Genomic DNA, 23,132 nt, shown 5'->3' with positions numbered 1-23,132 from the left:
CAAAAGGAATCTATGAGTAAAGTAAAATAGGACCTTCTCCATCCTGGTGACACCACAGGGCACCGCCACAGGGGGACATCTGAGGGCAAGATGGTCTTTAATCCCCCAGGGGAGTGATACCCACACATGCAATCGCCTTCCAGCAGAATGTGCCTCGGTTCACAGGCCTCACAGCGGAGCCCAGTGGCCCCTGGCCGGCAGACGCACTGCCCAGACTCACGGTCACAGTCACTATGAACAGAGCCATGTGGGCTGCAGTCACACCTCTGGCAAGTGCCACCTGGCCTTAGGGGGTTGCCATGGTAACCTGGGGAGCACCTGGAGGAGACACACAGGGATGGGGTGGGGGTGGGGTGTTAAGAGCAGGAAGTAAACACCAGAACAGCCTTCACAGCCCACACTTCTGCCCATTCAGCTCCTTCCAAATCTTGGTTCCTAAAAAGAGGACGAGCCAGTCACAAGGACGTGCGCTGACTTAATTCCCAGGAGGTTGTGTTTTGCAATGCCCACCAGCTGATACCGACTCCTAGTCACCTTTGCAAATACGTCCTATACATCTATCGGGGGCAGATGTGCCCAGAGATTTCCACAGGCTGATGCCCGGCATACCTTTCGCAGTATCGCCCTTCGTAGCCTGGGAAACAGGCATCGCAGCGGAAATCGCCATCACCTTCCAGGACACAGGTGGGGCTAAAACTGGAAGAAAGGAATATTTGGGGACGTTTCAGATATGCTAGTTCAAATCTTTCTTAGGATAGCCATTCATTACCCTTGAGGGCACAGGGGAGTTCTAGAAGGCACAGGGGAGTTCTAGAAGGCAAGTGATAACACTGCACAGTTGGATGGCTTTGTAGGGTTTAAACCCTATTGGGTCAAAAAAAGGAAAAGAAATATGCAATCAATACAAGTGGGTGCATCACTTGTACCCAGAAAATAGTCATCGATGGACACCGGTCCAGTGACAACCATGTGAGTGCTGGAGGGTGACTGATTTACAGAGGACAGCTAATTAGTGGCCAAATAAGAAAGGGGCTTATTTTGAGAATTAAGTGACTATTTGACTTGCCAGACGAAAAGGTGGGTGGAGCGAGCTCACGTGATGAAGACCAAACATGGGAAGCAGCGGCGAGAAGCGAGCTAGGAGGTAACCTCAACGATGAAAGTCAAGGGTGCAAATCAGGGGAAAGAAGAGTCAAGAGTGAAGGTGGAGTTGGAAAGGTGGGGAGTCACGTGATGAGGGTGGAGTCGGAAAGGTGGGGAGTCACGTGATGGGTTAGAGCAGCAGAAGGACAGAGCCACTAAGAAGCATCCGCCCAGATGCCACCTCCTTGCTCAGGGACCTCAGCTTTGAGCGTCTTCCTTTTTCTTCAACAAGCTCTTCCTCCATATTTTATTTTATTTTTTGGCTGCACCCACGGCAGGAGGAATTTCCCAGGCCAGGGATCAAACTTGCGCCACAACAGCAACCTGAGCCACAGCAGTGACAACACCAGATCCTTAACCTGCTGAGCCTCCAGGGAACTCCTGCTTCTACATTTTAAATCACCAACTAGAGGCTCAGCTGGGTACTTGCAAACCACTAAAATACCAATGGGACATCTGGCCAGTAAGGGATGTTTCCAGCCTGAGTTACAGGGTTTGCAGTTGGCCCCACTTAACTTCGGACTTTTTTCCTCCTTAAATACGAAAGGGATGGACTTCAGTGGAAACACAAAATAAGCAGAAGGCAAAGCCCATCTTTTAGGGCCTGTCAGATGTCAGCATACACAGAACGTTCACACCCTCACAGTCGCTTCCAAACAGTGTAAGCCCTAATTTATGATCATGGGCCGTGGGGGTGCCATGGACCTTCTTTGACTGAAGACATGAAACATGCACGCAGTATAGAACTGTGCAAAGTAGAAGAGTGGGTGAATATCCATCCAAACCTCTCTCTGGGCTCGTGCAGTCTCTGAGCTGTGGATATGCACATACACAGGATATGAAGGTTTCCCCAAATGGCAGCAGGTCCTGTATTCCATTTCAGAATTCCCCTGGCCATTTCCCCCATTCTGTACGTACAGATGTGCCTTGTTCTGTTCCCAGGGTTGGTACACTATTCCACTTAAGCATATACCCCAGGACACTCTAGGTATGTCATCAATCCTCTGCAGGTAGGTACTTCAGTACCCTGCCCGCTTTTTGTGAATATAAGCAATGCCCATCTTCACACGCATATGCAAGCATTTCCATAGGCTAGATTACAAGAGTGGAATTGATGATTCAAATTTTATATACAGATTTGTTGGGAGGGGGCTTTTTAGGGCCATCCCTGAGGCCTATGGAAATTCCTAGGCGAGGGGTCGAATCGGAGCTACAGCTGCTGGCCTACACTGCAGCCACAGCAACGCCAGATCCAAGCCTCGTCTTCGACCTACACTGCAGCCTGTGGCAACCCCAGATCCTTAACCCACGGTGCAAGGCCAGGGATCGAACCTGCATCCTCATGGATACTAGCTGGGTTCATTACCACTGAGCCACAATGGGAACTCACTTTATATACAGATTTAACACAAAAAAATTAAATAAAAGTAACAAAAAGTTTTAGGATGCTTGATAATTTACAAGGAAAGTTTACACCGTGCCTCTCATTAGGGACTTACCATTAAGTGACACTTACTTGAAGACAATAAAGATAGAAGATTTAAATAAATATGAAAAAGAAAACTTCGCTTTAGCAAACCCAAAGTTGGTATTTAATATATATATATGTTCAATGTCTTGTCAAGTACTTTAAACAATAAAAGACATGTTACTTATTATCATTTTCTCCAAACCAAAGAGGACCCACGGATACTCCAATCCTCACTTAAAATTCCTGGTTCTTTTTTTGTGTAGTGATAATTCCCTTCAAGCACCTTGAGTACAAGGTGGAACCTGACCCCAGTTTCCTCACTGAGCAGCAGCATTTCTGCACATCACCAGCCATTGACATATATAATTTTAACCCCATTTCCTTACATTACATAGGGACTGAATTCTTCATGTCATTATTCATAAAATTAATACGAATTCCTCTCTAGGCACACTGGATGTATAGGTTGGAGCTTAAATTAGTCTTCAAAAAAAATAAAAGCCTGAAAGTCCTTTCTTTAATTGGTTCCATTCTTTTTTTCGCATACCTTCAATGATTTTTTTCTTCTTCTTTTTACAGCCATACCCATGGCATATGGAAGTTCCCAGGCTAGGGGTCAAATCGGAGCTGCAGCTGCCCGCCTATGGCACAGCCACAACAACACCGGATCCAAGCCACATCTTCGACCTACACCACAGCTCATGGCAACACCGGATCCTTAACCCACCGAGTGAGGCCAGGGACTGAACCTGCATCCTCATGGACATTAGTTGGGTTCATAACCCACTGAGCCACAATGGGCACTCCCTAATTGGTTCCATGCTAACACTCAAAACCAACCCACATGAACTTTGCTTTTGAAAAGATTCAAATACTGGGAGAATGAATGATTTTTCTTAAAGTTAGCCCTTCTCAACACATGAAGAATATTCATTGAGATAGAGCATGCAGAGACCCTGGAAAACAAGGCTGACAGTGAAAGCAGTCCTCTGGTGGCGCGGGCACCAGCCCACCCGTGAGCTCACCTGGCAGGGAGGCCGTGAGGACAGGTGCACGGAGAGCAGTCGCTGGCCAAGCCTGTCACCTTCCCGTAGTACCCAGGGGCACACACGTCGCAGTGGTCACCAGTGGTGTTGTGGCTGCAGTTCTGGGGCCCGAGTTTCAAAGGGGGAGGAAAGCAAGGGGAAACTTAGACCTTATTCTCATCTGGCAATAGCCAAAAGCACTAACATGTTCATGTCAGTTGATGTTTTTTTGTTGTTGTTGTTGTTGTTTTTTTTTAATTTTCAAGGAAGGGTGACCTTTTTTCTTCACATTTTAAAAATCCTGGAAACATGGCCAGCTCTAATGGCTTTCATTCATTACAAGACTGCAGCATCCTGGAGTTCCCATTGTGGCTCAGTGGGACCAAACTCGACTTATATACATGAGGATGTGGGTTTGATGCCTGGCCTTGCTCAAGGGGTTAAGGATCTGACATTGCCATGAGCTTGGGTGCAGGCTGCAGATGAGGCTTGGATCCCGAGTTACTATGGCTGTGGTGTAGGCCAGCAGCTACAGCTACAATTTGACCCCTAGCCTGGGAACTTCCATGTGCCGCTGGTGTGGCCCTAAAAAGACGGGGGAGGGGGGAAGACCACAGCATCCAATACAGCCTAGAAATGACTGATACATTCTTCTTATAGAGAATTCATGCAGGACAGCCAGCTTTCAGAGCCTTAAAATGTGGATCTAAAATATATAGGGACCAAACAAGAATGTGTGCACCGTGGGAGCTCAATGATCACACATGGCCAAGTGGGCAGAGGATTCAGGAAATGGTCAGTGGGTTAAATGGGCTGTGTTCTTTCCTGGGTATCAACTGACAGGTCAGCTGCTGATCTGAGAACTTTGTCCTGTTGGATCGGGATCGGGAAAGGTTGGGGATTATGCAATGTTCCAGGAGCACCTAATCTTGTTAAAATAACTGCACCAAGGAACAACGCTGGCTGGCCGCACGAAAGAACTGATGAATGTCTTCAGCCACCCGTGTGACCTTTGTCCCTGTGATTGGCCAAGGGACCATCCCAGCTAACTGCATCTCACTGCCTGAAATCAGCTCTCCTTAAATCCCTAAATGAGCTTTTCTCATTTTCTGTATTACTTTTGCCTGGAGCATGAGCTGATTAGAAAGAATGATTTCTTTTTTTTTTTTTTTAATCGTGTTGGAGCTATTTGCATCGTCACTAAGTCCATTTTACCGTGAATGACTGGAATCATTTTTTTTTTTTAATTCCAGATATCTAATGGAGACACCAAAGGTTAATACATATCTTTTTAATTGAGAAAAACCATGCAGTGCTTCTGTTTCTAAATTCACTGGTGCACTGCTGTGGCTTAATGGTTTCCCAGTGGAAACTGCTTTTAAATTCCACATATGACAGGTGCTTCTGAATAGAAGAAAAGGAAGACAGCTCTAATGTTGGTTGGAGGGAAGTGAGGAGCCCTGGAGCCTGTGATCAGGCCACAGCCAGGATCTCTAAGGCTTCAGGTGTATCTTCCATGGTGGGCAGCTCAAAGAGTGATCTACCTTTTCCTTTTCCTAGTTTTCCTTCAGTGAATTATTCTACTTGAGGCAAGTTGGTTTTGGCACAATTTAGACAAGGAATCAATGTTCCCATATGAGTTATATTAAAGAACGAGGTTTCAGGAGTAGGGAGAAAATATCAGATTATTCTATGTGATCAATAAGGCCTCGTCAGCTTAAGGAAAATACTGGGCACAAGAGTTTGTCCCCAATCAAGGCCACAAGACTTACGTCTGGGTCACTTGGCCCTTTTTGGTGATCAGAGCTCTGCTTATGTCCCCAAAGGTCTCGGGGAAGGTGGCCAGGAAGCAGGTGCACACCAAGACCTCCGGGAGAACATGCACTTTTTAACAAGTGCCAAGAAAGGGCAATACTTCACACGGAGAGATGTATTTTCATCACTAGCATTAACTCGTTGTAAAAGCTTGGAGTGGAGTTCCCGTCATGGCTCAGGCGAGACGAATCTGACTAGTATCCATGGAGATGCAGGTTTGATCCCTGGCCCTACTCTGTGGGTTAACAATCCAGCGTTGCCGTGAGCTGTGGTATATGTTGCAGATGCGGCTTGGATCCAGTGTTGCTGTGGCTGTGGCATAGGCTAGAGGCTACAGCTCAGATTGGACTCCTAGCCTGGGAACCTCCATAAGCCATGGGTGTGGCCCTAAAAAGACAAAAAAATAAAAATAAAAGCTCCAAGTGGCCCTTGACATTCTCTGACATAGAGTCCTCATTTGCTTTGCCTGCAAACACTAGCACCGCAAGTAAAAACAAGTGACACTTAACTAAACCCCAAATTAATGTCCATAAACAAGTTCAAAGGAGTAACTTTTCATAAACAAATTGCCACCAACAATATGAGACTTAGCCAGCTAGGCCTTGCTGAAGGAAACATATGTATAACTTACTCTGAGTTAAATTTAAACTCTCAAAAGAAATATACATGCAAATAAAGAAAGAAAGAAAGAAAGAAATTTAAACTCTCTAAACCAAGGAACTGGTAGGACCTTGAGCCAGAAATGCAAACTCTCAGAGCTTGATCAGGAGCACCCCCACAGCAAGCATACCAGACATTTCCCAGTTTCCGGGTCACAGGCGTCACTGTGGTTGTTGCAGCTGCAGGGCACACAGGGAGCAAGCAGAGGGCGGGGTCTCTTGCCATCACCTTCTGGAAGCTTCCCTCTGTGGTAACCAGGTGCGCAGTCCTGAGGGGACGTAAAAGGGGAGGAGATGAACACAAAGCCTGATTAGAAAATGGGCCAAGGACTTGAACACTCATTTCCCCAAAGACGATACACAAATGACTACACAAGCATGTGAAAAGATGCTCGGTATCAATAATCATCAGGGAAATGCAAATCAAAACCACAATGAGATACCTGCTCACACCCATTAGGACAGCTACCATCAAAAACAGAAAAAAGAAACAGAAACAGAAAACAGCAAGTGTTGGTGAAGATGTGGAGAAACTGGAAGCCTGGTGCTTTGCTGGTGGGAGTGTAGGAAGGTGTGGTGCTTTGGAGAGCAGTACGGAGGTGCATCAAATAGTTACCTCAGGATCCAGCAATTCTACTTCTGGGTATAAACCCCAAAGAGCTGAATGCTAGCATGTTCCAAACCCAAGACCCTGCGTTCAGCTCTTTGGGGTTTACACCCAGAAGCAAGATTTACACCCATGTTTGCAGCAGCATGATTCACAGCAGCCAAAGGCGGAAGCAACCCGAGTGTCCCCTGCTGAATGGCTGGATAAACACAATGTGGTCCATCCATCCAGTGGCATATCATTCAGCCCCGAGCAGGAAGGGCCATTCTGACACCTGCTGCAGGATGGGCGAACCTTGAAGACATCATGCTCAGTGAAATTAGCCAGCCACAAAAAGACAAATACTGCACAATTCTACTGCAACGAGTGGCCCAGCGTCGTAGATTTAGAAAGACAGAAAGTAGAAGAGTGAGCCTGGGGGAGCGGCATGGGGACGAGTATTTAACGAACACAGACTTTCATTTTCACAAGATGAGGAATTCAGGAGATTGGCGGTACAGCAGCGTGAGGATGCTTAAGGCTGGACACCTTAGAAAAATGGTCAGGATGGTGCCTATTTTCCTGCATGTAATCTTTTAAAAGGGAGACACGATGTAATAGATACACACAGTTCTGTTCATCACTTGGAGCAGCTGCCACAAGCATGTTCCCAACCCAAGCCAGGAAATGGGCTTTAACCAGAGTGTCCCTACCTGACATGAGAATCCGGCTGTGCCAGGAGGACAGATACACTTCTCTAAAAGAGAAGCTGCCTCCCACCCTGGGTGCAGTTCTTCAGCCTTTGTGCCCACCTCCAACGAGATATTTGAGATTCTGTGAAACCGTTAAGAAGTGTGAGAGGAAAGGCACATTACAGAATAAAATTTGCTCACACCAGAGCTTTCCTGCCTGTTTGAAAGCAGTTCCTACTCATTGTTATAAAGGAAATGGGTAGAAAAAGACTAAATGCACAGTAGTCAACACAGAGTAGAACCTCAGCTAACATTATAGACCTTAAAAATCATGTTAGGGGAAGCACAGTGGAAACTCTTGAAGTCCTAGTTTAGCCATAACTTAGGTGGCTTTCTTTATAGAATAAGTACTAGATGAGCAGGTGACAGCATTCTTTTTTTTTTTTTCTTTTTAAGGCTGCACCTGCTACATATGGAAGTTCCCAGGCTAGGGGTCGATGCTAGATCTGAGCCGCAGCTTGCAGCAATGCCAGATCCTTAACCCACTAAGCAAGGCCAGGGCTTGAACCTGCATCCTCACAGATGCTATGTTGGGTCCTTAACCCGCTGAGCCACAATGGGAACTCCCAAGTGACAGCATTCTTGATGCATTGTTACAAAGAAATGGCTATTGCAGTTTAAGTGCAGAAAATAGCAGAGTTTGTTGTTGATATTTTATCCTCATAAAAGATATCAACATCATGTATGTATATATTATATGCACATGAACATGGGAGATGGCTAATTTATGTTGTGTTCACATATTTCATAAAACAATAATACGTAATAAGGTTTTGGTGAGGAACAGAAATATATATATTATTGAAGATAAATCTCTTCCACTTGCTTTTTTATAAGAAACATATTTTTAAAAATTCTAGAAGTTTCCACGTACCTGCTTTGCTGTAACCCTTGACCATAAGATGCTTTGATGAAGATGTATTCAACGTTGCTAAGAACCGACATAAAATCTGAGCGTGTGACAGGTTCTTCAGAAACAGAGTTAAAATATTTCCAAAAATTCTGTGGAGGAGAAGCCCAGTCAATTAAATTTAGGGTACAGCTTCTCAGAGGCATACAGACTTAATTCTTACAAAAATTTCTCCAGCAGTGAGCCCAGTCCTGGGCGGGACACTAAATTTAACTAAGGAAGCTCTCCTGCTGCCTCCTGAGGGCAGCATCAGCGCCATCTCACTTATCAACCACCCCAAGTCACCCTGGGAGGTGCCAGCCCCACAGGGAAGCATCGGGAAATACCTGCTGGAGGAAGGAACACATGCTTTCCAAGTTCAAGGAGTCCCTTATAACCGTAAAGGTTGAAACTCCGAGACCCTGATAAAAGCTTTAAGGTGCAACTTGCATGAAATTACCATAAACCTAATCTACATTTCTTGAGATTATGAAATTTGAATCTTTTCAGGAATTTTGCTAAAAATTTTGACCCAAGGCCTTCTTGCTCACTGTCTTTTTACAGCGATTTCATGATTGGAAAATTTCAGGCAAAGTTCCCAGCGGGAGGGGTTATGTGAAAAGAGCGCTCGGTCACCTCTTTCATCCCTATTTCCTGCTCTTCTCTCACTCCGTTCTCTGGGGCCCGCGCATCCACGTAGATGACGTGCTTTCTGGTCCTGCCTCCTTTCATGAGCACCTGAGGCTCCAGGTTGAAGGTACCGAGGCCATTGGAAGAATAGAAGGCCACGCCGTACCGCAGTTTCCCGCCGTAAGCCATGAGCTGTGGGAAAGCACAGGTATTCACCTCTCTGATATGGCAGGGGTTAAAGATATTTTATTCTGGAGTTCCCATAGGGGCTCAGCGGAAACGAATTCGACTAGGATCCATGAGGTTTCGGGCTGGATCTCTAGCCTCACTCAGTGGGTCGAGGATCCAGTGTTGCCGTGAGCTGTGGTGTAGGTCGCAGACACAGCTCAGATCCCACATTGCTGTGGCTGTGGTGTAGGCCTGTAGCTGCAGCTCTGATTCGACCCCTAGCCTGGGAACTTCCATAAGCTGCAGGTGCAGCCCTAAAAAGGAAAAAAAAATTATTCTAAGTTTGCTCCCCTTTGAAGGAAATCTTGTACCTTAAATATACATCACCTATGGAGTGTATTGTTTGAAATGTGTTTCCTTCTAATTCTACTTAATCATGGATTATTAAATTGACCCAAGCCAAAGAAAAGATGCTTTGTCATCTTTAAAACGTTTTAAAAAGCAGTTTGTTAAAGTCAGATTGGCCGGGAAAAGCTTTGCTTCTGTGCTGTATACGACTCAGTGGGTTTGGAGAGATGTGTAAACCCATGAAACCACCACAACCACGGAGGCCACAGGTCCTTTCATTACCTCTCACCACGTCCTCTTGATGATGCCAACCACGTAAGCTCCAGTGTAACACATCTGTGTCACAGTCATTCTAATTATCCTCAAACTCCTTTGAATTAAACATAGGCTATAGCCATAGGAGCACTGGAGTTATATTCGCCAATTTCAAAGGTTAGGGTGAATTCACGGACAGACTCCTATGTATATGTAAACACAAATACACAAGAGACGTCCCGTCTCTTTTTTCCCTCCAAAAAATATGTACCAACTTCTTGAGAAGACCCTCCCAGACCTTCTAGGCTATATTGAGCCTATATTAATGAAAAACAAAAAATGTTTGTTGAATGACTGCTTTAAGAAAGAGAAAAAGGAGTTCCCATGGTGGCTCAGGGGGTTAAGGACCCGACAATGTCTCTGTGAGGGTACAGGTTTGATCCCTGGCCGCACTCAGTGGGTTAAGGACCTGGCATTGCTGTGGCTGAGTCGCAGGCTGGCAGCTGCAATTCTGATTCTACCCCTGGCCCAGGAACTTCTCTATGCCGTAGGTGCGGCCGTAAAAGGAAAGAAAAAACAGGAGAAAAAGGATATGACATTAACTTTAAAAGACATCCAAAATTAATGGAACTATTTAAAGAACCCTCCATCTGGAGGGATTTTATAAGCATTAACCTTCTCCACTCCCACTTAGAAGAGGAAATGAATAACCACTCCAGTTAGCCACAGGCCAACCCCGGTCACCGTCATTGCAAATCGCTCCCGTTCCCCCAGGAACCCTGGGCGGGCTCTAGGCATGGGTGCCTCTCACCTGGTCCCCCAGAAACTGCCTGGGTAGCCGCCAGTAAAAGGGCTCCGCGTGGACATGCCGCCGGACGGTCTCGGCGTCTAGGAGGACATCAGGGGCCTGGTAATACACCCCCTCGGCGGTCCCTTTGAGGTTACTCTGCGAAACCACCCGCAGAAGAGGCTGACCAGAGCCCAGTGTTACCTAGACATAGAAGGAGGACAAATCCACTTTAGAGTGTCAATCAACCCCGCACCGCTGGCATATTCTCCCACTGCCTCCGATGAGACAGCTTCGTATTAAAACAGGACTAATGTAAACATCTGGATGTAAATGAACTGAAAACCACTTAAACCACTGCATTCAGGGTCAACTGCTGCTCTACTAGGCAACATCCACGAAGGAGACGGCTGGTGGGTGTGGTTTTCTCCAACTCAAGCCACAGACTGACCAGCGCAGAGCCACCCTGATTCCCGCCCCATTTACTGGAAGTAGAGGAGGATTTCTGACTCTTTACTCACCTAAAGCAGCTTCCTAGAATTCCTGATTCAGTAAGAGCAAAATTTAATGTAAGTACGTGACTGGCTTTCCCACCCTCCCCAACTGCCAAGAGCAGAGGGTTCAGACAGAGCGTTCGGTTCGGCGGCGTGTGTAACTCACCCGGGTCCTCACGTGTCCCTCGGCCTCCGAGCAGAGCTGGGACAGCCCAAAGCAGAAGCAAGGGGTGCACCCCCGAGGGTCTGCGGCGTCCAGGGCAAAGGTGCCAGCTCGACACTCGCTGCACTGAGGGCCGACGACATTTTCCTACAGGGACAGAGGGACAGACTCATTTTACACGATTTCTGAACCCACAGGAAGGAAATACAACACAGCCATAATTTGGGGTGAACAAACATCGCAGAACTAGCTGCTCCTTAGGCTGGTTCCATAACCCCTCTGAGCCTCAGGTCTCTAGGACCCACTGATTCCGCAATGTGGCTCATCGTCAGAATTGCCTTGGAAGCTTTTGGAAAATGCAGGTTCCCTGGTGAGTCTCCTGGAGCGGCCCCGGAATCCTCCTGGAGTCCCCAGGGGACCGATGGATCAGTCAGAATGCAGGGACGGGGACCAGAGGGCTACTAGGGCAGGTCCTCCTGTGCTGCTCGCCTGTCATGAGAACTGCTAGCATACGTGTGGCAAACCAGGCACACGTCCACTGATGTCCCCACCCGCTGCCATCGGAGCCCCATGAGTCCTCCCCACCCCCAACCCCCCACTAAGCAACCCAGACGAGGCTTCCATCTCACCAGCCCCTGGAAAGGAACAGAGAAGGTGGCCAAAGATTCTTGTAACAACAAAACACAATGGGAAAACACATGGAAATACACAGAATTAAGCATGACTGACATCTGACGTCCTGGGAAAGTGAGAACCTCCAGTTCTTTATATTCCTTCTTTCATATTCCCTCCAGTCTGGCCAGCACACACAAGAGAATAATTACCTACCAGCTATGAAATCACAAATCTTCCTGAAGCCCCAAGTTATCTATTTTACCTGTAGAGTCAAGACAGATTGGCTACTCAGCCAACTGGAACACAAGCTAGAAAGCGCAGCGTGTTTTTCAAATCAGCTCCATCATCTGACACTTGTAATAAACAGTACAAATTCCATCTAAAGAAGCATCCATCATTCTTGGGGGCGGGGCACACACAGAATTTAAACTCAGACCCAAAAGGTGATGTCAATTCATTATGAGAATGAGAACTGTCTTAGACTCAGGCACTTATTTAAAGAGGTAAAGCCCCCCAAGTCCGAATGCCAGTGAGAGGGAGGAAGAGAGTGGAGGCAATACCTTGCAAGAGCAGGTCCCGGTTTCTGAAGCACAGCTGCAAAGACCCTGCTCCGGGTCACAGGTGTCAGCCAGTGTCCCTCTGAGGTTGCAGTCACAGGCCACACAGTCTGGAAAGTCTCTGTACCCCAGGGAGCACTGGGCACAGGTCCGGCCACCGAACCCAGGCTTACACTGGCAATGGCCAGTGAGCACATCACATTGATGACTGATGGACCCCACGCTACTGCAATTGCAGGCCTGGAAGGGAAAGGCTCAATAAATCAAAGGCAGCTTTTACATGTTCATAACGCACACATCCGGGGCTCCTGGAAGACTGAACGCATGGGTCCCTCCCGCTCCCGCACACGGGCTCACTGCCACGTGCCAGTGAGAGGCCGGGACCACATGGCTGGACAGGAGCAAACCTTTGAGACACATGCAGGCTGGGCTGAAACCACGGCCTGAAATTCAACTTACTTAACAGGTCAGAGCAGTCAGTAAACTTACTTTAGAAGTCAAGTAATTGTCCCTCTGTGTCCAAAACACAAACTCTAAGTTTAACTGATAAGAGTCAACATAGAAAAAATAGACACACAGTGAAGACTGGACATTCTACACACACCCACCCCCAAAGTGGTTTCTGTTCTCCTGGAAGAGAGCATATACCGTAGAACACACTTGAAGGGCACTCCAACAAAACTTTGATCTTCTAATCTTCAGTTCCACTGCTAAGCCCTTGAAGAAAACTTTGGATATTGTATCTTAAGGGTGCTGTTTTCATTTTTATTCCTACAATCCGGACTGAGATAGATTTATTTATCTATTTATATTTTAGCACCATACCCTCAGCATATGGGTGTTCCCAGGCTAGGAGTCTAATCAGAGTGTATCTGCCAGTCTACGACACAGTCACAGCAACGTGGGATCTGAGCCATGTCTGTGACATACACTGCAGCTCATGGCAACGCCGGATCGTTAACCCAATGAAGGAGGCCAAGGGTCGAACTCATGTCCTCATGGATACTAGTCAGGTTCATTACCGCTGGGCCATGACGGGAACTCCTATTTATTATTATTATTATTATTATTATTAGGGCCACACCTGCAGCGTATGGAAATTCCCAGGCTAGGGGTGGAATCAAAGCTATAGCTGCTGGCCTACGCCGCAGCCATGGCAACAACAGATCCTTAACTCAGTGACTGGAACTAAAGATTGAACCCACATCTGCATGGATACTAGTTGGATTCTTATCCTGCTGAGCCACAACGAGAACTCCCAGACTGAGTTTTAAGTAGGAACCACAAAGCTGGTCCACAGGTTAAAATCAAGCACATGGGTCGAAGCAAAAGAGGGAGGGAATTCTCCATAAAGAAGACCTCCGTGCATACCTGGCATCCGAGCTCCAGGTTGTGGCCCCAGTGTCCGTCCACACACTCCTCACACGCCATGCCCTGAGTGTGAGGCGGGCACACACACTCCCCCGAGTCCGGGTCGCAGGTGTTCTGGGTGTGCGCACAGTCACAGGCTGCGGGAAAGACAGAAAGTGTCCTTAGGGACCAGGATGCTCAGGTCAACCAAAGGGGTCAAAGTGGATGCTGCAAGCTGTTGCCCTCCAACTAGTAATCTCCATCACTCCTTCCCTTCCTGAAAGAGACCCAATGTCCCCAAGACCCCGCCGTGCTGCTCGTGCTTGTGGAGAGATGCTGCTGGAAGAGAGAATCGGGGCATAGCGGGGGGAAACAGAGAAAAGATGGGAAAGGTGGGGAAAACAGAGCCAACACTCACTGAGCACTTCTCTGCTAACAGCCAAGGACTTTCAGGACAACCGTGACTGCAGCTCCTGGATGGAGTCTATCATTAGCTTCTCCATTTTCTCACAGTGAGTCCAGCCCCACTGAGGCTTACAGACTCACCCAGAATAGAGATCAAGGAGAAAAAAGATATGAAAGCCTAGAGGTTAAGGAAAAAAACCATAAAGGAACTTAACAGAATCAGTCCAAGGAGAGCTCAAAGAAAAGTCTGGGAATTACAGTAAAGTCTCAAAGGCTGAACTCAAGAGCTTACGTGTACAGCCGCCATCCTGGTAGGCATAGAAGCCACGTGCACACCTGTCGCATCTCTCCCCAGCCACGCCTGGGACGCAGGGACACTGGCCTTCCTCTGAGCAGTCATCGGACAGGGAGCCGGACGCGTTGCAGTTACAGGGCAGGCACCCAAGCCCCGAGTCCAACCCGAAGTAGCCGTGCTGTTTCCCGGGGCGGAGCCAGGAAGACAAAATATGTTTTTGTAAGCGACTGGTACCCACTGAAACATTTCCCAAGTCAACCACGGCACCTTTCATAGCCGCTCAAGGTGCTCAGAACATCATGCAGCTGCTCTGTGAGCCCAATACCTACTCTCTAGATATGGACACACGGCACTCGCTGGCTGCCCAGGAACCTGCTCTTCCTGGAGAGCATTTCATTTGAGCCAGTTAAAGCATCAGTCATGGACATCACTGAGGAACGTGTTAACGGCAGGCAAAGAGCTGGCATCTTACCAAGCACTGGTCACACTGCTGTCCGGTCACGTGTGGTTTGCAGTCACAGAGTCCGGTCTCAGGATGGCAGACAGCAGACAGGGAGCCTTGTTCATGGCATTCGCAGGCTGACACACACACACAAGACATGTTCGTACGCATTTCTATGTAGAGTTATTATAAATTGATCCCCAAAGAAAAAATTGCCTCAAATGGTAAAACTGAAACAAAATTGTTATTTTTTGGGGTCTATTTTTTTATCAAGGGTTAGTTGATTTACAATGTTGCTCCCGTTTCTGGTGTACAGCAAAGTGACCCAGTCACACATATATATATATACACATTCTTGAAACAAAATTATTGCTTTGTCCTAACTTAAAAAAATTAGTATTTCTCTGAGGAGTAAGCCAAGATAAGGTTGGTGCAAGGAAGCAGCATGCAGAGAAAAAAATTACTGAGGCTATTAAGAGAATAATCCACAAACTTAACACACTTGAAATTTTTAAAAAAAATTTTTAAAGATTTTAATTTTTCCCATTATAGTTGGTTTACAGTGTTCTGCCAATTTTCTGTCCTTGGAATTTTTTAAGTGACCACCCACGTATATCAACAAATCTGCATAGAAAATAAGCAAAGAAGATTTCAAAATCAATTTAGTGACTTGCTCATTCCAATCACATATATATTTACTATTTTAAAGCTCACAACGATCCTGGACATAGTTCATAATTTAACGCAGTATTTCCCTGCTCTAAGTCATGAATCCTTTGAGATTCTTATCTTCAGCCCAGATGCTTCAATTTTATCTACAGCCAGAATATTGATGTTTAAAGCTGCAAACTCCCCCACCTTTTCAAAGCCATGCAATTTAACAGGTCCAAGAAATGTTTCATGTTCACCGGGAGCTGTCAATATATACTTTGTTTAAATTATGTAACTTTTTTTTTTGTCTTTTTGCTATTTCTTGGGCCGCCCCCGCAGCATATGGAGGTTCCCAGGCTAGGGGTCGAATTGGAGCCACAGCCACCGGCCTACGCCAGAGCCACAGCAACGCAGGATCCGAGCTGCATCTGCAACCTACACCACAGCTCACGGCAACGCCGGATCGTTAACCCACTGAGCAAGGGCAGGGACCGAACCCACAACCTCATGGTTCCTAGTCGGATTCGTTAACCACTGCGCCACGACGGGAACTCCTAACATGTTCACCAACGAAGCTCTCCCAGGACATGTACTATTTTTGGATGCTTGGGCTCAGAAAATGGATACTCTCTGACATATGGCATAACTGTGTAAGAAAAACTTCACAAGTTACCTCAAGCCCAAACACACTCTGGGTGGCAGCAAAGGGCAGTGGGACAGGGCAGGGGTGGGACACTGGCAATGGGAGGGCTGATGGTCAGAGGAAAGGGGGTGGGGTTCTGCCTCCTTAGTTGCCTTTCAGAGGCAAACCAACCAATCCAGAGACCACATCCCATTGCCTTCCACACTGGGCTCTCATCTGCCACTGTCCACCTGTCCTTGTCACCCCAGGACCGTGCATCAGACAACAGGGACAGCCCTTAGGCCCCAAACCTGCTGAATGATTCAAACCAGCCAATCCTAAACCTGCTTACCCCGCCTGCCCCTTTTCCCTGCAGATAAAGGCTCCTGCCCACACTTCCCCTCTGGACCAACCTGGCTGCTTTCGTGCTTGGCCACGACTATGCTGTGTCCCCACCCACCTGGCACCCAGCTTGGTCATGCCCACGCTGTGTCCCTGCCCAGCTGGCACCTTCTTGGCCATGCCATGCTGTGTCCCCACCCATCTGGCATCCACAGTAACAAACTCTTTGCAATGATAGTTCTCCCCTGGTTTGCTGGCCCTGCTGTACAGAAATCAACATAATACCTGTATTTAAAACAGTCCTCAGCCTCCAACCACTCTCACCTGTGGCCCATGGAAACATCATATGCATACAACACACTCACATCCTCATTCACACATCCCACCCCCCTTAACCTTTCATTCTTGCTGAGGTTCCATCTAGACTCTCCCCGTTGGCTCCCTCTGCTCCTCCCTCACCCTCAGCACCATAGTTCAATCCATCATTTGCATCCCGCCCTCCCAATCCCTTGGCTGCTAAAATTGCTCCTCCTAAAATGTCCAGGATGCCCAGGTGCAGATTCTAAGAGCAGATCCTGTGACCATCTTGTTGCATCTTTCTATGGATCAGCCCCTGACCCCTCTCTCCCTTTTTGAGGGGAAGGACACACCCACGGCATGTAGAAGTTCCAGGCCAGGGATCGAACATATACCACAGTGATCTAAGGTGCTGTAGTGACTACTGCAGATCCTTAACCCACTGTGCCACAGGAGAACTCCACAGCCCTCCCTCCCTTTTGAGCCTGTCTCTCACCAAGCTCTCAGGACACACACTGGGCCCAGGCAGCTGCCCCCAGAACCAAATGCTATCTGTTCTGACCAATCGTCCACCCTACCCCCCACTACTCATCACTAAGACCTTTGATTTTCTGTCTTCACTTCTATCCAGTGGTAAAATCCTGAAGCAGCTTTTTCAATGTGGGATGGATGCACAGAACAGAAAGGAAAATTTTTTTTTGGCACATGCTAGAAAATTCTGCAGTGTGACTGAACAACTTGAGTATCTGAATCCACTCCTTTCATGTTGAATTTAAGTAATCTAAATACAGATCAAGTATTTTGGGTGAAACTATAGCATTCTAATGGAGATAAGCTATAAAAAACACACTGAATTTTGAAGACTTAGTATTAAAAATAATAATCTCATTAATACTTTGAAAATGATTACACAATAAAATGATAACACTTTATATTGGGCTAAATAAAATGCATTGTTAAAATGTATGTCACCTATTTCTTGATACTCAGCAAAAGGTGGTTACTCAAAAATTTTAAAAGACACGTGTGGCTTACATTTCTGTTGGACAGCATTGATAGAAAGTGATAATATTTTTTATTATTGTGATTTTTATTTTCCTGTTGTGGCTTAGCAATGACAAACCCAAGTAGTATCCATGAGGATATGGGTTCAATCCCTGGCCTCTCTCAGTGGGTTAAAGGATCCAGCGTTGCCATGAGCTGTGGTGTAGGTCGCAAATGCAGCTTGGATCCCACGTTGCTGTGGCTGTAGCATAGGCTGGCAGCTGCAACTCCGATTGGACCCCTAGCCTGGGAACTTCCATGTGCTGTGAGTACAGCCCTAAAAAACAAATAAATAAGAATCACTGCCCTTATTACTAGAGATGATTGTAGCTACCATTTATTTACTATTTAGAGCTTTAAATTTGTTATCCTATTGACTTCTCCAAAAGGCCTCAGTGTATACATAGAATTATGTCCATTTTATGTACAAGGACACAGTGAGTAGGAGAAGTTCATACATTTGCCTAACGTCACACAGCTGCTCGGTGACCAACCACGGGTCCTCCCCAACATGGGTCAGACTCCAGGGACCTGGATCCACACGCGTGCTTCTCCTCCACACCATCATGCGTGGCTCCCAGACAGATTTGGGGTTTCCAAGCCTCATAAATACATTTCCAGCTCCTATCACAGTACTTAGTATATAGCGCCTGGGATGTCACAGAAACTCTTCATGAATGACAAATGAATTAGGAAATGAGTCATCAAGGTTTGCAGTAAGGATGAAAAAAATGACAGGATTGTGAAAGCATCCCATAAACTTTGAAGCTTTATATAAACACCAGTTATCATAATTATCTTCCTATGATAACCAATCAAGGTGCTGAAGATGGGATTGATAGGCCCAGGGCGGCGAAACTCTCCATCTCCTGTGCCTCAGAAAGCATCTTTTCTGTGTCTCTAGCACCCTCTTGTGTCTCCACACTGTAACAGCATAACAGGACTTCTGCATTGCTGGGAAATTAGCAAAGTATTTTACAATGGTCGTTTTCACTCTTTCACTCCTTCACTCCTTCAAGAACTGTGCAAAAAAAAATCTAAGAGCTGTTATCAGTCCCAAGGCTATAAGTCTGTCATATGGGAATTTGAAAATCAACTTTTCTCAGTGAGTCTATTCTACATAATTCAAGAATCTGAGCAGAGAGAGCCCTGCAGACGTGGGATCCGATGGTTCAGGCACAGACCACGGACATGGGACAGTTTCTGGGGCTAGGGGATCCCTGTTTCTGAGTCCATGTCTTGAAATCCCATCTGCCTCAGGAAGCCCTTCGCATGTCCCTCACAGATGGGACAGGTGTCCTTTACCTCGAACACTACTCAGTGAGGTACCACTTCTTCCTCAAAGGGAAGGGTGCTTCGTGCTGTCTTGACCAATTGACCTACATTTAGAATAACTGATCAAGCTGATCAGGACAGAGAGGGAAGACTTAGCATCACTCAAGGTCAAGGGACCGCGTGACCTGAGCACCTTTTGGCCCAAGTAGATGGACAGAGATTTCCCAGAGTGATAAGCAATGGACTTGACCGCACAGCCCACACACTCACCGCTGCAATTTTTGGCTGTCACGGCATCCCCGTAGAAGCCGTGAGCACACCTCTCGCAGTGGCGGCCGTCCGTATTCCCAATGCATTTCAGGCATTCTCCGGTGACCGAATCACAGCTCCCGGCCTCCAAGGGGTCAACGTTGCCACTGCAGTTACACAGGAGGCAGGAATCCCCAGGCACTGTTGGGTTTCCATAGTAACCGTCTGCGCATCTGCACGAAAGATTGAAAAGACAGATGCAAACCAAGGCAATTCCTGCAGACATGACCCCACTGTCCAGGAACTCTGAGTGGTTTATCAATCAGACTGAGTCTTTACCGAAGATTAACTGTGAGAAGATCTGGCTCCAAGTTCAGGCAGCCACAGACTCTTCACTCATTGTGCAGAATGGGGAGTGCGCCCGAAAAGAGCCAGGCATCCCAGAGGGACGCGCTTGGGTCCCAGGCAATTCAACCCACGTCCCACCCCTGGGGGATGTCACCCTCCTATGGGCTCCAGCTGGACTTGGCACCAAGACTTACATGTGGGGAAGACACCCCCGGCTTTCAGGCACCAGAAGACACTATTATATTAAACACCCCCTCACTTTCAGAATCACCCCAAGTAACAGGAGATTCCAAGGTGTGAATAGAAGTGCTGTTTCCTATTGTGACTGATGAGAACTCGTTAGGGCAAGGAGATCAGAAACTTCCCAGGGACTGAAAAACATTCATTTTTTTCATCCATCTACTGGCTTTTTTCTAGGATTATAAGAAATAATAATCACACACCCCAAACTCTAAAACCACACCTAACGGCACACTGAAAAATAACCATAGAAGGTAGAGCACACATTTTAATGCAACTTTTGGAAGCGGTTGAATGAAGCCAAGTACCTCTCGCACCAATCCCCTGCATATCCCGGCGCGCACTGGTCACAGACCACTTCGTCACCCTCGTCCAGGTGACAGGTGGGGCTGAAACTGACAACACAGTAGAGACAAATGCAACTTTCCAATGAACGGTGCACACGTCCCAAAGGTTAAAAGGCTTAGTTTCTACCACTTCTTTCCTTACAAACTTTCACAGGATCCTCACTCCTTAGCCCAGAACCCAAGGCCCGCTGGCCACGCAGCCCAGCCCTGGGGGCAGTGGGAACTCCCTGCTCTCTGTGGCTGCTGGTCCCTCGGCCTAGACCGCGCTTCTCCCCAGATGCCTGGGTTCACCAGCTCATCCCCAACCACCGGCTCAGAGGCTGCCTCCTCCAGGAGGGTGGCTCTTCTCTGGCTCCTCCTGGGCTCCCCGCCTCTGAGCCCTGCCCACACTGGGCATGCTGAGCTCCATTACAGGCCAGAGCCAAGGGGCTCCGTGTATCAGTGAGTGATCAGCATCCCCTAAAGGGCCCCCTCTGTGGACCGAGGTCCTTTCACACCCTCTACTGTTGAGGGAGGGCTTGGGAGCTGTTGAGGAGCCTCTGCGATTTCATCAGAGCAGTCCTGATTCCTGGGTTGGACACTGGAGTTTCAAGCAAAAACCAGGGAATCCTCTAGGTGTTGGGGAGGGGAAGGGTAAACAGTGGGGAGGAAGGGGCGGCCTGGGACGAACTAGCCCCTCAGGACACACCAGCCCCAGTGGACTTACAAGGCCATGAATATAACTGCCCTTCACTTCCCCTCACACTCTGCACCCAGGGCCCACCTGCAACTCCCCAAACAGGATGTGCCTCTTCACTGCCAGCCCAGTGGCGGGCACACAACACATCCACGAGAAAGAACTCATGGTGGACATTAGACCAAGAGGGTAAAAGCACATCCATGCCCTTGCCATCACCCAGCTTTCCTTACATAGTTTTACACATCAAGTGTTTTAAAAAAAACAGAATCAGGAGTTCCCATCATGGCTCAGCAGACACGAACCTGACTAGCATCCATGAGGATGCAGGTTCAATCCCTGGCCTTGCTCAGTTGGTTAAGGATCTGGCGTTGCTGTGAGCTGTGGTGTGGATCACAGACTCAGCTTGGATCTGGCATTGCTGTGGCTGTGGTGTAGGCCGGGGGCTACAGCTCCAATTTGACCCCTAGCCTGGGAACCTCCATATGCTGCAGGTGCAGCCCTAAAGAGACAAAAAAACAACAAACAAAAAAACAGAATCAGGAGTTTCCTGGCCTAGCAATTAGGTATCTGGCATTGTCACTGCTATGTCCCAGGTCACTGCTGGGTTCAGGTTTGATCCTTGGCCGGGGAATTTCCACACACTGTGGGCATGGCCAAAAAATTAATAAATAAGTAAGTAAGAGAATCTCTTCCTCCATCTCTAATCCCACCTAATCACCACATGGCAAAATTCACACCCTCATCACAATAGGTCATGCTCTGGATGGAGACCTGGCCATGGGCAGGGTCGGCTGGTGGAGGCGCCAGGCTTACTTGTTGGAGGCGGTGGAGAGGGGGCAGGCACACGGCTGGCAGTCCCTGGGGGTCCCTTGGGAAGGCCTCCCATAGAAGCCAGGCAGACACTGCTCACAGTGGTCCCCGGTGGTGTTGTGCTGGCACGCCTAGGACACAGGAGAAGATGGGCTCAGGTCCCCTTAAGGATTCTCAGAGTCGCAGAGTTCCCATCATGGCTCAGTGGTTAATGAATCCAACTAGGAACCATGAGGTTGTGGGTTCTATCCCTGGCCTCACTCAGTGGGTTAAGGATCTAGTGCTGCCGTGAGCTGTGGTGTAGGTTGCAGATACGGCTCGGATCCCACGTTGCTGTGGCTCTGCCGTAGGCTGGCAGCTACAGCTCCGATTCGACCCCTAGCCTGGGAACCTCCATATGCCGTGGGTGCAGTCCTAAAAGGACAAAAGACCAAAAAAAATTTTTTTAATTAAAAAAATAAAAAGCAAGGACCATCCACATTGCTGCAAATGGCATGAATTCATTCTTTTTATGGCTGAGTAAGAAATATTCCATTGCATGTACCATCATCCTAAGTGATGTAAGTCATACAAGGACAACTATCATATGATATCAGTTCTGTGTAGAATCCAATAAAAATGATGCAAAGTAACTTATTTACAAAAACAGAAACAGACTCATAGATTCTGAAATCAAACTTGTGGTTACCTAAGGGGAAAGGTGAGGATGGGAGGGATAAATGAGGAGTTTGGGATTAACACATATGCACTTCTATATATAAAACACATCATCAACAAGGACCTACTGCATAGCATAAGGAAACCAACTCAATATTCTATAATAAATTATATGGGAAAATAATCTGAAAAGGGATGGGTAGGTGTACATGTCTAACTGATTCACTTTGCTCTTCATCTGAAATTAACACAACATTGTAAATCAGCTACACTCCAATACAATTTTTCAAAAGACCAGAGAGAACTTTATCCAACGGTGGGGAAACTTCATCCAAGGAACTTATTCTAGAAAGCCAGGGTCTGCGTGCAAACTGTCATTCCATACCACCTTACAGATGCTGCCCTCTCAGACCAAAGACTCGGACAGAAGACAAAGGGAAAGCTGTACTCATAGAATAAAGAAAAACCAGGCTCTAGAGAGAATAAGCGATTGGCGACATCACACCAGGATCTTCCCCATGGGTCTGTAATTAACATCCCTTGGCCCCGTTACTCGGTCAGTCTCTTCGGGAAAAGGCATGAGCCTTTCTCTGTATCGTGAATAGGGTTCAGCTGAGCACCAGGCACAGCGCCCTCATCTATGAGCAGGGGATCCATCCGAAACCAGGAGCGTGGCCTGGCTCCCAGGCGTAAGAGCTGCAAAGAATTCCTGACTGAAGGTA

At 47.3% G+C, this 23,132-nt stretch overlaps 1 protein-coding gene across 2 annotated transcripts in view; it reads right to left on the bottom strand.

Moving 5' to 3' along the window:
- Positions 1-23,132, bottom strand: part of LAMA1 (laminin subunit alpha 1) — a 137,531-nt gene that overhangs the window by 50,181 nt on the left and 64,218 nt on the right. For both annotated transcript variants that reach the window (XM_047793750.1, XM_047793749.1), the window contains 16 exons: positions 21,757-21,884; positions 20,226-20,312; positions 19,351-19,562; positions 14,880-14,986; positions 14,405-14,585; positions 13,729-13,865; positions 12,361-12,597; positions 11,189-11,332; positions 10,553-10,732; positions 8,977-9,162; positions 8,326-8,453; positions 7,413-7,533; positions 6,245-6,382; positions 3,640-3,761; positions 610-696; positions 125-318 (listed from right to left, as the gene is read on the bottom strand). In XM_047793750.1, coding sequence (XP_047649706.1) covers positions 125-318; positions 610-696; positions 3,640-3,761; positions 6,245-6,382; positions 7,413-7,533; positions 8,326-8,453; positions 8,977-9,162; positions 10,553-10,732; positions 11,189-11,332; positions 12,361-12,597; positions 13,729-13,865; positions 14,405-14,585; positions 14,880-14,986; positions 19,351-19,562; positions 20,226-20,312; positions 21,757-21,884 — 2,389 coding nt within the window. The remainder of the gene's footprint in view (positions 1-124; positions 319-609; positions 697-3,639; positions 3,762-6,244; positions 6,383-7,412; positions 7,534-8,325; positions 8,454-8,976; positions 9,163-10,552; positions 10,733-11,188; positions 11,333-12,360; positions 12,598-13,728; positions 13,866-14,404; positions 14,586-14,879; positions 14,987-19,350; positions 19,563-20,225; positions 20,313-21,756; positions 21,885-23,132) is intronic.

The sequence above is a fragment of the Phacochoerus africanus genome, chromosome 8 (genome assembly GCF_016906955.1).
Source record: "Phacochoerus africanus isolate WHEZ1 chromosome 8, ROS_Pafr_v1, whole genome shotgun sequence".
In the NCBI taxonomy this organism is placed as follows: Eukaryota; Metazoa; Chordata; class Mammalia; order Artiodactyla; family Suidae; genus Phacochoerus; species Phacochoerus africanus.
This window is presented reverse-complemented; position numbering and strand designations above follow the sequence as displayed.